This window comes from Brachyistius frenatus, unplaced genomic scaffold (genome assembly GCF_029030835.1).
Source record: "Brachyistius frenatus isolate BFR_SWC_R1_liver_20210118 unplaced genomic scaffold, ASM2903083v1 Contig_15, whole genome shotgun sequence".
Taxonomy (NCBI): Eukaryota; Metazoa; Chordata; class Actinopteri; family Embiotocidae; genus Brachyistius; species Brachyistius frenatus.
The window spans coordinates 1,529,109-1,543,200 of NW_027210614.1; the positions used below are offsets into that span (position 1 = coordinate 1,529,109).

Consider the following 14,092-nt stretch of genomic DNA (forward strand, 5'->3'; position numbering starts at 1 on the left):
AGAAACAATGCATTTTTTGATGAGCAGCTGTGAAGAACTGGCAGGACTCTCTGAAAAACACATTGTGAATAACCCAAGTACAAAAATATGTTTGAGTCATTTAGCATCCTGTAATCCACAGTGAATTATACTATATACAGCTTTGCTGCTGAGGGCCCCTCATCGAAGTAAAAGAAAAAAAAAAATCGGAATAGATGTATATTGTTCAATTAATACCCAACAGTGCCTCTGTGAAGCCAATCAGACACACTCAGACGGAGGGGCAGTGTCTCACTGGACGACTCAACAGGCACAATGCAACTGTAGCTCCGACCTTGAATTGCTGATTTAAGTACAAGCCACGAGGGACCAACTGTAAGCAAACAAACTGCTGCTGAAAGAAACCACAGGAGACACTTGTTGTGCAACACACACAGCATGACACACACCCTTTGTCTCTTGCTTACTTTTAATGCCTGCCGATGCCATCGCTGGTAGTCTGCGAGTGTGTCAAAGTTGACAAAGTATGTCTGGGCCTGTGATCCAGCTGAGCTGAACATCAGGCAGTGTTGCCTCCGCCTCACTTCCTCCACCTCGATACAAAGACAACACACAGATAGGATGAACACCATTATCATGATAGGTGTATGTCAGTCACTGTTGGTTCAGTATTTCGTTTGAGATTATGTGTTTGTTTGCAGTACCAACTTTCCATCACTGTTCTCTACTTCAGTGATCTTCAGTTCTGATGTTTACTGAAAGATCCCTTAGAGAACATGTTCACTTCAGTTGTGTTATAACATTACTTAGGGCGAAAGCACAAGGAGAGCAGTGATAACACCAAAACATTTAAGATTGTAGTCCTAGAACATTGTATGATTCACAATAAACAATTTTTTTTTTTATTTAAAAAAAAAAATGGATGCAGAAGTATCGTCTTTTTTTCTTTCAATTTTTTGATAAATTCTATTTGATAGAGGTAATTGTTAGGGCTGGCTCATGTGACCCTGAACCATCCTTTAGGTATGCTGCTATATCCACCTAGGATGCTGGGGAACCTCCCATGATGCAATGAGCTCCTCTGTCTTTCACTCTCCATGTGTTTATATGCCACTATTGCATGTCCTTAACTGTGCGTCTTCTTTCTTCATCTCCCTCTCTGTCCTCTCTCTCTCTCGTGTACTTTTCTGCAGGTGTCCATGACTCCAGAGCTTCATCCAACCTGCCGAATGTTTATTGTTTGTTGTCTCTCTTTGCTGCTCTTTTCTCTCTCCGCTTTCCCCTCACCCCAATCGGTCAAGGTGATTGGCCACCCACCTCTGAGCCTGGTTCTGTCTGAGATTTCTTTCTGCTAAAAGAGGGTTTTTTTCCTTCCCATGGTCGCTCATGTGGGAATTATTGAATTGCTGGGTTCCTCTCTGTAATGGTGTAAGGTCTCAGCCTTACTGTGTTAAGTGCACTGAGATGACATGTTGTAATTTAGTACTATATAAATAAAACTAAATTTAATTAACTTTGCTCTGTCAAAGACCAGAGTACACAGGTTTTCATTACAAAATGCTAACTTCAATCAATCTCAGTAAACTCTGAAACAGCAGAAGAATGACATACACAATTCTGCCTGTGGAGTATTACGTCATCTTTTTAACTTCATCCAGCCGCTTGGCCCAGCCGTGTTGTTGTAGAGTGTCTACACTCAGCCTGGAGGGTGCGATCGACTCTGGGGAAAGTGATAGGTTAACACCCTTTCAGGCTGCTCTCACCTTTCCCCCCACCAGGGGTAGGATGTGCATCTTCCCGGTCAGGCTGTCTTTCACAGAGGCCACGATTAAACAGGTGCCACAGAGCAGGACCTGCCGCTCTGCCCACTTGTGCAGCTGCGTCTTGCCCTTCCTAACGCTGAACACACCTTTCAGCAGGGTCCGCTCCTGCTGGTCTGCATTCACTGGACGCTCTGGAAGAAAGAAAGAAAAACACACAGAGGTTGGCACTGATCTACAGGCATCGATCTAACACACAAGAACCCCCACCCCTGCTGTGACAAACAAATTCAGCTAATTAATAGCAAATGTTGCGCAGCTACACACAAGACGTTTCCAGAAAATGAAGTCACATAGATCCTCATAGGTCATCAGGATATCACATATAGATTAGTCAACTCCTCAGTGTAGTACTTCCAGGAACTGGTCTTACATCAGTGCTTGTGATGGACACTGCCCCGTTATCTCATATACTGTTCATGCGGGTTCATCTAGCTGCAAAATAATACATTTGATCTTACAGGAAGAGGTTTATCCTTTTAACTCTATTATTATAAATCTATTACATTAAAGCCATTTTAGAGTTTTGTTTTTCAACCCAGCAGCGCAGGTTTCTCTGTTTTCTCTCCACCAACCAAGAAGAAGCATAAGTCATACTGATGGATGAGTCAGGGTTTTGTCACATTTGACTTCACTCTGTTCAATTTAATTATGCCAACTTGCACAGCAGGCAGCCTTAGCTGGCCATTGCTGAAGGACACATCAGACAGCGGTGCTGCTGTCTCTGCCAGGCTTCAAGTACACTCAGGTTAATGGCAGGTCAAATAAGCATGGAGGAGACACTGCCTCAGCCTCCTGTCCTCTGTTGTTACATTTTCCTAAAACCAACTTATGCTGCCTCCCACTCAGATGCTCTCATCGGCAGTCTGCTCTCTCTCGCTCTTTCTCTTTTTCTCTCTCTCTCTCTCTCTCTCTCTCTTTCTCTCTCTTTCTGTCTAACTCTCTCTCCACTTTCCCTTTCACTTCACAAGGGCATCCAAATAAAATTAAAGCCTCCTCATGTTTTTCTTTGCCAGGGAAACTGATCATGAATCAGGAACTTGTGACAACAAATTGGCTGGCAGGCAGGTCAATAGCATTTCTTGGTCCCCTGACTCAGAACACAAAACCTCACCAGGTCAGTGCAAAGTAGATCTCTAAAAAAGGAAAAACAGCTGGACTATAGGTCACTTCCAGGCTTATTTCTATTTCTTTATCAACAAAAATGTGTCTGTAGAAGGAAATTGTCAAGTATTTGTCTTAACTTACTCTTTGCTCACACAGCTTCAGATTAAAACCACGAATTAAGCAAAACACTCGCCCACTGCAGTGCACATATCAACTCACAACCAGCTGAAACAGGCTGACAGGATGCTCTCACTGGCATCACGGTATATCACCAAAAACAAGCCCACTTCACACCTAGCTTTGTTGTGCTGCCAGGAGACGGCATCCTAAAGAGCATACCTGCTGTAGCTGATTCATGTTATGCACATCCATGTTGGAAGAAAGAACTCTTAAACAACCCTGAAACAGTGCAAGAAGGGGTTTTTAACACAATACTTAAATCTACTAGCTATTGCGTCTTTCTTTAAAATCACACTATATTTTTCTCTGTGATATTAACCATTTAAAGAATGATATGAAGCTCAACATCTATTGTTTGCGCTTCTGTGTAAGAATTAGCTCGCAACTAAAGTACTACAGAAACACGACTGGAAAACACTTGATCACCTTTGGCTTATTAAAAAAGGTAAAGGTATCTCACTTAAATTATTTATCTGCTGGACCTGTTAGTGAGAAATATGCACAAATACATAAAATGCACATTTATGGTTTGAACGTACAGGCATCAACACATACACATATTGCCCTATGCATCTCCATATCAATCCAACCACCTGTCTGAAAGTCATTAGCCTATTCACAGAACATCAAACAAGTCCAGACCATAAAGAGTCAACTTCTAAAACAAACACACATGCTATCCCCAAAGGTCTGTGAGGCGCTTATAGTTGCTAGGGAAACAGGTTGTTCACAAAAGTCCAAACTGAGTTGGTAAACGTCCATACTGTCTCCTGCAACCTCTCCCTGTCAAAATCAATCCCATCCCACTGATGACAAATAATGTCGACCATTCCCGGCGGCTCCAGAGGGGTTTAGTGACATGGCCGAAACATGTTGTGCAACTCTGTTTTGTGGAGGAGCGGCGCCACGGACAGAACCATGCTGCCTCCTCTCAACTAATCATCAACCGCTGCCAAACGTCCTGCTGTGAGGGAGGCTGCCAAACCCCAGGGACAGAGTGACAAGTGACAGATCAGGGAGGCAGATGCACAACTTCTTGTGAATGATGAAAAATAAGAAAGGAACTGAACTGAGGAACTATATCAGGGTGGAGGGATAGAAAGGAATTTGTAAAACTGAAGCCAAAATAGATCCTTAAAGAAAAAAAGAATAAAACTGGAGTAACTTCTGGTCTTCATAACTCTTACTATACATATGAACTACTTAATAATAATATTATAAAATTATTATTTAATATCACTCATTAAGTTACTAAAGCAGTTAAAGTCAATTATTCCATGGTTGACAAGCCTTGCAAATATGAGCCTGTCTAGAACAAATTGTCTTTAAACTGATTTTCTTTGTTGTTGTTTTTCAATTGGCCAAACAAAACAAGGTATTTAATGGCATTATTTTGAGCTCGGGAAAAAAGTGATAAACATTTATACTGATTTTTAATGCTGTATAGACATAGAGATGAATTTAGAAAATAAGCCACAGATTAAATATGAAAATTATTGTTGTAGTCCAAATGTATAATTTACAACAGCTGAACTAAATGATAGCACACATAATGTACGTCAGCAAATTCCCCTTCACTTTTTACATCTGTGAAAGAGTTTAGCAGTTAGCATTAGTTTGTGTCTGTCCCTCTGCTTCTCTTTCTCTCTCCAGTTCAGGGTAAGAAATTTTGTTTTTTCTTCCGCCTCTTTTCAGTGATATTGCTGTCTGCACTAAATGTAGTTTTTCACAGCATTGGAGGAGAGGCTTACTGAATCAGAAACACATGGACAACAACCCCTTTAGCTGTGGTAGCTCATCAGGCCCCAGTAGCCGGTATGGGTCGACCCATCATAGCCTTTGATAGCCGTCCCCCAGCAGGTACCAAAGCAGCTGGCTAGCCGGGCCAACTGGGTGACAGCATGAAGGAAGCATAGCCCTTAACAGGAGCTCGTGGTAAACCCATCAAGGCAGATGGCTGCCCACCTCTGAGCTTGATTCTGTCTGTGGTTTCTTCCTGTTAACTTTATCCTCTTCAGTGTCGCCAAATGTAGATAACGTAGGAACTGTTGAACTGTTGGTTTTCTCTCTATAATATTGTAGTGTCTTTATCTTAGTCTGTAAGACGTGACTTGTATTGTGAGTTGGTGCTTTATAGATACAATTTCATTTAATTGAAAAATCCAGTAGATGGTAGTAAAGTTAAATAATATCTGACATGGCATCAGATATTATTTAACTTTACTAACTACTACTACTACAAATAACAGGATATATTTCCAAAACTATTTGAATGGCTCAAATAGTTTTGGAAATATATCCTGTTATTTATAGTAGTTTTAGGTGAAGATTTGCATTTCATAAAAGAGTGAACTATTAGCCTTCGTGGAAGTCTGCACTCACCGAGTGCCCTTCTAGGTTGAATCTGTTTTTATTCATATATTGGATTATTTCAAAGCAACTGTTGAGCACTCAGCTGAAAACAATACTCCCTGTATCCCAGAGCTTTTGTGTCTTGCTCAAGATTGCATAGATTACATTAGCATGCAGTAGGGGGTCAGTGGAGGCGGAAACACAGTCTGATTTGACTCAGAACAGCAAGCTCTTTTTGGCAGCAAATTCAAATTCAACCCACCACCCAGATGCCTCCACTTGGTGGTCTGTGTCTACCTCTACTTTAAACAATCTCTTCTTTAAACTTTGTGCAAAAATTTTACTTATCAATATATCAAATTTAGAAATAGTGCACTGTGTTGAACACAAATGGAAATCCCACAGCTGAACACTGCTTGTGAATATGACATTAAAAACCAAAACAGAGCATTAAAATGGTGGATATGTTGCAGCAGCAGTAAGCCTTCTAGCTTTAAAACTTGCCATGAGTCGGGGATGAGAGACGGTCTGCAGGTTTAGAATGGGAAAGAGGAAATCCTTGGGAAAAACAGAACCCCATCACAGAAACAGCATATTATGAGAAGCTGCCAGGAAACCAGGGAAAGCCTGCTCTCTGCAGATCTCTTGCTCGGGGCAATTCTGTGGGAACTCGGATCTGAATAGAATTAAATTTTTCTCTTAAATCTCAGTCTGACTGCTTCTCCTCTTTGTGCCCCTGTAAACAGGCTATTTCCCCTATTTGAACCATAGTAACCTTGGGCTTGATTATTTACTGTGATCCGAGTCTTTCTGTTCCTCCAGGACGTGACCATCTTGACTCTGATAAACCACTGGCACACAAAGTTCCAGACGGTTCACCATTCATGTCATCACAGCTTAGGACATACATAATCTTCACTTGGATTTAATTTCCGTTAGTAAATTAGCAGCAGTCGCATCAATAACTTACTAGGCGAGTTCACACTGTTCTCAGATGACTTATTTCCTTCTGCTCTGATCCTGACACTGGGCCTACCATGAACTACGCAGTCAGGTCTCTGAGCTCAAAGATGCAAGGGATCACCCAGGCAGAGGTGGAACACAGCCCAGGGGACAAGCGCCAGAGCTTCCAGCAGCCTTCATCTGGGCTGCAGCTGCATGGGTCGACACAAAGAGCCACTGGCCCTCAGGTCTCTGTGGTTGTTTTCACTAGCAGTGTTTTTTATTAAGTCGGTATTTAGAAATGTGTACTCCCTTGTCCATGTTTGTTTTAATTTCATTTGTGCACCACAGCAGAAGGGTGTGTAGGAGGGGAGCAGGAGGCTGGAGAAGGTTTGAAATGAGTTTCCTGAACAAATAAGACTATGTTGAAGTTCAATAAATTACCTGCTGCATTGCATTTTGAAACACTTCAATGGCCACAACACATTGTGGTTAGAAAGGAAACTAAATCCTTAATAATGTGGTCTGTGGATTTTTCTGAGGCCCTCAACACATCTGGTGCTCACATTCGTCCTGGGTGATTGGATCACAAGTGGTCAGATCAAAGTATGTCAGTTCACAACTGGCATTATCATGTGTCTCCACATGAATCTGATCGGACCTCCCCTCTGCACTATATGTAAATAAACTAATACATCACGTTAATATACTACTAAAGAAAAACATGAACACGTCTTGTAACGTGGGAGAGGAGTTGAAGCAACAGAAATTTAACAAAATGAGTGATGTTTTTTCTCTGCAGCCTCATTTTAATGCGCCATCTAGTCTAAATTTAAAGTATTTAATGTTTGTAAATGACTGATCACTAGAGTTTGTAATTCACAACCTCAATCACTTTGATTCAGGCTTTTATTATTTCATTATTCCAGCAGGTTTGAGAGGGTCAGGCTCTGCACTGCGTGGATAAATGAACAGTGCAAGCAGCTGGGGCTCTTCTACAACTGTGGGTTTGATGTGTGTCAGGAATTACGAAAACAAAAAAAACAGAAAAGGGTTTTGGTGAAACAAGTGTCAGGTAGCGGTTTGTTTTTAATCACTAAACAGCTGCCTCAGCCAACAGTTCAGTTTGCGAGTTAGTCTCTACTACTTTTCCTTTCAGTACTGCGCTCAGCAGAATCACACAGGACATCTTTTCTGGTAACAAAAAAAAATAAAAAGAAGAAGAAAGAGAGCAGGCAGAGATCTTCAGGTGTAATGAACACAGGAACGTACGGCACCATGAGCTGCAGTCAGTATTTCTATTTGCTTATTCAGGCAGAAGTTGGTCCTTCAAAGTGGCCCTGGATGCATGTTGCCGGATGTTAGTGAAAGGCGTATTTGAGGGCGAGAGTAAGCAAGTCAATGTTTTCTGTGTGAAAAGACTGGCTGCTACTTAGCTTTTTGGTGTTGTATTTTAAATACTGTGAGCACCAACAAAGATCCACCTCTCGTGTGTTGTGGTGATGACAGAAATCTTGGAGACAAAATCTGGGGACATAAAACCCAAACTATCTGCATGGCTTGATACTCTAATCAATTTTTAGTGCCTCATGATCGTCTTACAGCTACTGTCAGGCTGGGAACCAATAATGTTCAGTAGACTGTAGACTGTCAAAGCCTATTAAATGCAGACCACCACACCAGGAGGGTCTGTAGCAGGTGTAATCTTTACTGAAGGACCGCAGCTTCCCTCATCTGTTTAGTCAGATCATTATCCCTGACAACAGCTGGCAGGCAAGCAAACACCTGTGAGAGGGGTCTCAGAACAAGTCTGTTGTTTTATGTTTCAACAGTAAGAACACAGCCCACCTACAACACCACTGTGGGTGGTAATGAAAAAACCAAGGTTACCATGTGCCAGCCAATAAAATGAGGCCTACAGGGGAAGCTGTGTGGCTGGAGTGCTCCTAAATTCCATTTTATTAAACATCTGATATAGAATCTGTGACTTCCAACATTAGATCACCTTCTCAAGTTAATTCTGACACTTTTAATTCATCAAAAAAACAAAACATACTTGAAACCCAAACAAGAGCATGAACCAGGACTATAGAATTTGCAAATGTATCTGCAATTTGCTAGTGGCATTTATTTGTGAAATGGGAAGCTGGCCCCATTTGTGGGTTTTTTTTTGTGTGTTTTAAAAAAAAAAAATCTTTTGAACACCAGCATGGAGGAAGTGAGTGAACACCCTGACATAATTGAACACAAGTTACCACAACAACAGGGAGGCTATTTTATGAGTTACTTCTTTATCAGTTCTACAGGCATCAAATGGTCAAATCAAGTTGTCCTGTGGGCCTAAGCTGGGTGTTAAGAGTGCCTGAATACCAGTCATGCCTGTTCCCTGGTCCTCTTTTCCCATGAGATGACAAAAGGAGGCAGGAAGTCTCCAAGGGGCCTGGCTAGACTCTGGCCAATGTGGCCTGACTACTGAGAGTAGCCAAGATCTGATCAGTTCCCATGTTGGCAAGAAGCAAACAGCAGTTGGCCACTGGACACATAAGGACTAGGAATAAGACTGAGGCCACAGTGACCCTGGGATCGGTCAGCTAGACAAATAAACATCAGTTAAAGAGGCTCAGAAAACAAAACACAATAAAAATGCTGCTTATAACTCAAATATTGTTCTGAGCAATGATTTTCCAGACTTAATAATGTGAAATATGGTTTCTTATGTAGTGTAAAAAGTCAAGGATTCAACTTCCTCAGCTTCCCAACTGAGTCAGAACCCTCACAGTTATTAATTATCAATTGTGTTACATCTTTACAACAGGACAAATCTAAATGTAATCTGGTTGTTTGACACGCTTAAAGTAATGAAATACAACATCTCCTCATGTGTGTCTCCACAGAACTTCCCTACAAAACTGATGACATTTGAGTTTAGCATGTATTTTCAGTCCAAGTAGCAGCACTGCATTCTGTGTATGGAGGCCTGTGTACTTGACAGGGAGGAAGTAAATGTGAGCCCTTTAGATGTTGTGGTGGAGTGAGTCTTCCTGTTTCAATAGCACGGCAGTCTGTGAGCAGTTCTAACCCCAAACATCGGGAGTTCCGCTGACTCAGCAGGAACAGAACTTGGTTTATTAAGTGGAAACGCATTACAGAGCATCTTACACCATTTATCCTTAATGGAAAAGGCCTGAATTGTGGCTATTGTATAAGTGTCTTTAAGGACAGAGTCGAAGGAGGACAGCTAGCGATAACTGCAGGTTTATGTGAGCTGTACTAAGATACATTCAAGAACTGAAATTTGTCTCTGGTTTCTCCAGAGTCACATCCATTCTGGTGCTGCATTTATCACACTGATGCAGGGACACTTTGTCACTCCAGTCCTGGGGTCGAGGAAGCATGCAACACCACAGGATGTAGGATGCTCAGTCAGCCATCATGAGCCCATGGTGAGTGGGTGTTTATAGTATCCCAGGCTATACTGAATACTAGAGACAGCACACTCAGAGAGTCTCAAACAACAACTGCCTCCACTTTATCCAGAGGTGTGTCCTTGCTGAAAGCACACACACTTTTAACACGTGATCAAAAGAGGACGTGATGAAACCATTTTGGAATATATGACCTGCTGCAGCGTGTTTGGGCCTTTAGGTCCGTTTTCAGAGACAGGCACCAAGCACTTAGCAGATACCTCTTAGCAGCAGCACACAGTGAAAATTTGGGATGATGGCCCCTGTGGTTGAGTACTCACCACTGTAGAAACGGATCATACAGCTGAGGTCTGAGTTGGCGGCTTCTTGCTGCACTCGAACAGGATCTGAGTAGCCCAAAGATGCCAGGTAGTCATACACCATCTGCAGCGGACGCTCAGACGGGTCGAGCCTCCTGCACAGCAAAGACAAGTAGAGACAGTGTGACAATGCTGACCATCAACTTGTTGTAAAATAAATGTAAGACAGTCTTACCAATCCGCTTCAGCAAAGTGTAGCAAGTGATCAAAGCTGTCTCAAGTTCTTCCCACCTATGAACTCTACCAACTATGTCCAATGGGGCACCTGGCCAAGCTGAAAGCACTACTGCCAGCTACAGTACCACAATCAGGGTTGTGTTTATAATTTTGAAACAAAATGGAGTTTGAGCAAACCACAAACTGGAGAAAGAATGCACTGGTGCAAAATACAATAATAATTCAAAGGTTTTGGGCTGCACAAAGACAGATAAATGAATAATAAGTCATTAACTTCAAAATAGCCATTGCAAGATTTTTCTTTCTGGAAAAACTGCATTCCTCACTACGACTAGCAAAGTGAACTCATGCCCCTCCAGGCGGGTAAATTTCTCTGTAACCATACATTTTATGTAATCTGAGAAAATAGTTTTAGTCCACTAGACAGTGATCACTGATACCCAACAGAGTAAATGTCAACCCTGCAATCCAGCAGCCATATCCTGATACAAGCAACCGTTCACAACAATTCATACTGTCTGGCTGTATAAAGAACATTTTGACAGCACAACAGCAAATGCAAATCACACTTTGACTGTCAAACTAATCAGTGGGAAATTGTCAGAACAAAGGCTTAACTCATATTAATGTATCTACTCACTTCTGATAACTGTTTGGAGATGCAGTCTGAACCATCCATTTTTAGGACTTTAATGCATTTCCAGTTTTCACTCTACCAAATATACAATTAAGTAACCAGGTGATGATAGTAAAGATTAGTATATGACATTTGAGTTACAGCTAGAATGATCAAATATATCGGTGCGCAGACAAAACTTGATTAAAAGAGTAACATTTACAGTAAATGAGACAGAAAAAGTGATTGAACTAAAAAAAACCAAAAAAAAAACAGAAGAAGCACAGCAAACAAACAAATATCCGTGTCCATGCCCAAGACCTGTGTCTCTCTGCCAGACTATCCGATTTGCAGGATCATGTTAGTTTTTCAGACAGCTGTGGCCTCAGCACCTCAAAGCAGAATTTAGGCAGCGAGAGGATGAGTGACAGTCCCTGTTGACTGTTTACACTTAGCACAGATATGCCTCATTTATGCGCAAATCCTCCAACCTTGACGGGCTGCGCCGCAAGAGTGTCTGTCAAATGGTATCCAGTAGGTTCATCCGTCCTCAGGACAGGGAGGGAAGTTTTTCAGAAAACTATGGAAATGGGCTGTTGATCTAGACATGTAGACATGTAACAGAGATATGAGAGGTTTCCTGTGCTGCAGCCACACAGGTGTGGATGTGTACAGCTTTAATAACATCTTTTATCACACCAATTACAATTATTTGTTCCACTCAACTTCAGCTTCAGCCTAAATAACTGGAAATGTTTGTCCAACACTGATGAAATTTAAATGCACTTCTACAGTCTTGTTCATTGCAGAGTGCAAACTGAATCAGTGTATTTGACATATTATTTGTCAGCAAGGTTTCAGTTTCAAACCATGGAGACCAACACAGAGAAGGAAGTTGTTAGAAAAACTGAAAGAAACAGAAGAATTGGAACATTTCCACTTGTGCAAACTTATGAATTAGTCACTACACTTATATCATATTAGCAGTTGCCAATAGACAATAGACTATAAACCTTTTAATTCAGTTAACTTCCTCCATCTGCTGTTCAACCCTTCACCTTGTTTCAACGGGCCTCTCACCACAGCTCTAGCGCTCACCTTATCAGTGGTGAGCTCACTAAATAATAGCCTTGCATCACTTGTGTGGGTTGCACCTGACTGAGCTACAGGGGTCACCTGAGTTTACATTTCTGAGTGAGGAGCGCAGTGATTTAGGAGGCCGTGTTATCAAGCTGCTCACTCCCCTCAGGAGCTGGTTGAGATGTCTGGGAGCCTCCCTTTGGAAGTGTTCTGGGCATGACAAAGTGAGTGGAAACTCCGGGCATACCCAGAACATGTTGAAGGGATTACATATCCCATGTGTCCTGGGAGCACTTATGGATCCCCAAGGAAGAGCCTGTTGCTGGGAAAAAGAGCACTGGACTGCTTTGCTCACCCTGTTGGCACAGAAGCTCTTATCCTGGTCAGTGTCACACTGACCAGGATAAGAGCTTCAAAAATGGATGAATGAAGCGATGGATGTCCTCCATCATCTCTACCGCCTGAGTAAATTTATCTTGAAAGGGAGTTTGTCTGACTAAAAATACAAGCAGGAAAGAACCCAGACCACATTTTCCTGTAGGCAGCACATTACCAAAAGCTATAAAAAGAAAATCTATAAAAAAAAAAATAAAAAAAAAAAGCTGCTATGCCTGTTCATACTTACAAATCCTTCCTCCGTGCAAATCTCACTGCTGTCAACAGCTTTGTATGTTTCAGATGCTCATTTATACAGTACCTTCATCAGTCACAGTAATAAAACCCACACACTGAAGAATTATCCAAGAATTGTTTTTAGAAATGATTTTCAAGAAGGAGGGAAAATAAAAGACTAAAAGCCTCTTTGGGAGCAAACATAAATGGAGGTCTAGCTCATGTATTTTAAATGAACATGTGCACTCTTTTAAATTTAATGCATTTAATGCAACCTTGACTCACCTTTATAGTAAAGTATGTGCTGTCTGCCTGTACAAAAGTATTTTTTCTTTACATAAACAGCAATCACAGAGCTCTTAAATTGACAACAGGCTGTTTTTTAGAAGTTGAGGACTTTAATATTAAATTTAAATCCACCTGGTCAAACTCGCTGGCAGAGTGCAATTTAAGAAATTCTGAAATATAAACTGAGCGAACTCAGCCGATCCACAGGCTTACCAAAAGCCTTTCATTTATTACCAGTCTGCATAACTCTGCACAGCCTACAGCCTTCAATCAGCAAAGATATAAAGACGTTGTTTCATGTGACTTTTGGCTACCAGCCTATGAAGGGATTACCAACCTCCAGTCATGATATAATATCACATATGTGACACAATCTTCCACCAATTAATGCTTACTTACACACCATTCACAATCTCTACAATTAAGGCATCTATTGGTATTGGCATTTTTGCTGGTAGCACACTTGCTCTGGCTCAATATCCCACATCATTAAAAAAGCAAAAAAAACTTAACAGACGAGAGCACTCAGACAGAATAAGCCATACCTCATTGAGATTTAAGCTATAAATGAGCGTTTATCTCACTTTCCTGTCTAATATCTTCACATAGGTTTTCCTTGGAAAGCAAAGCAGCAACGGATTCCTTCCTGGTCACGGATCAGTGAGCCACCCTTTTATCCTTTCACAGATAATCAAAGGGTCATTTGCTGTTTCGGTCTGCATGTATCATGAAGCTGAGAGAGGCGTACAGTCATGTTCCCTCAGGGTATCCTCGGTGAGGTGCTGTGGGAGTGTGGGATGATAGGGTAACTGCAGCAGGTCCTCAACTGCGCTCTTACTCTCAACTTTGTTAAAAAGAAAGCCATTCTGGTTTTATTGTACAGTTTTACATTAAATAAATAAGAATAAAATGTCAATATTCATGTTTTTAAAAGGCTTCTGAATTGCTTATGTTAGATGTTATTGTGCGCCGTTGTGGCCCTTTCAGCTGCGTCTGATGGAAGAGATGTCCTTCCAAACCAGCTCTGTAAAATCTCATGTTTCACTTGCAATATAGTTGTGCAATAATCCAAATGGTCTTTTCATGCTTCTTTTAGTTTTTTTAATACATGATAATACAATTAGCTTTGAGCTGTCAAATGCTTCAGAATGCAGA

General features: G+C 41.4%; 1 protein-coding gene across 6 annotated transcripts in view; it reads right to left on the reverse strand.

Moving 5' to 3' along the window:
- phlpp2 (PH domain and leucine rich repeat protein phosphatase 2) overlaps positions 1–14,092 on the reverse strand; it is a 35,877-nt gene that overhangs the window by 18,033 nt on the left and 3,752 nt on the right. For all 6 annotated transcript variants that reach the window (XM_069693491.1, XM_069693489.1, XM_069693490.1 and 3 more), the window contains exons 3-5: positions 10,126–10,259; positions 1,743–1,933; positions 447–572 (exon numbers count right to left, since the gene is read on the reverse strand). In XM_069693491.1, the coding sequence (XP_069549592.1) occupies positions 447–572; positions 1,743–1,933; positions 10,126–10,259 (451 nt within the window). The remainder of the gene's footprint in view (positions 1–446; positions 573–1,742; positions 1,934–10,125; positions 10,260–14,092) is intronic.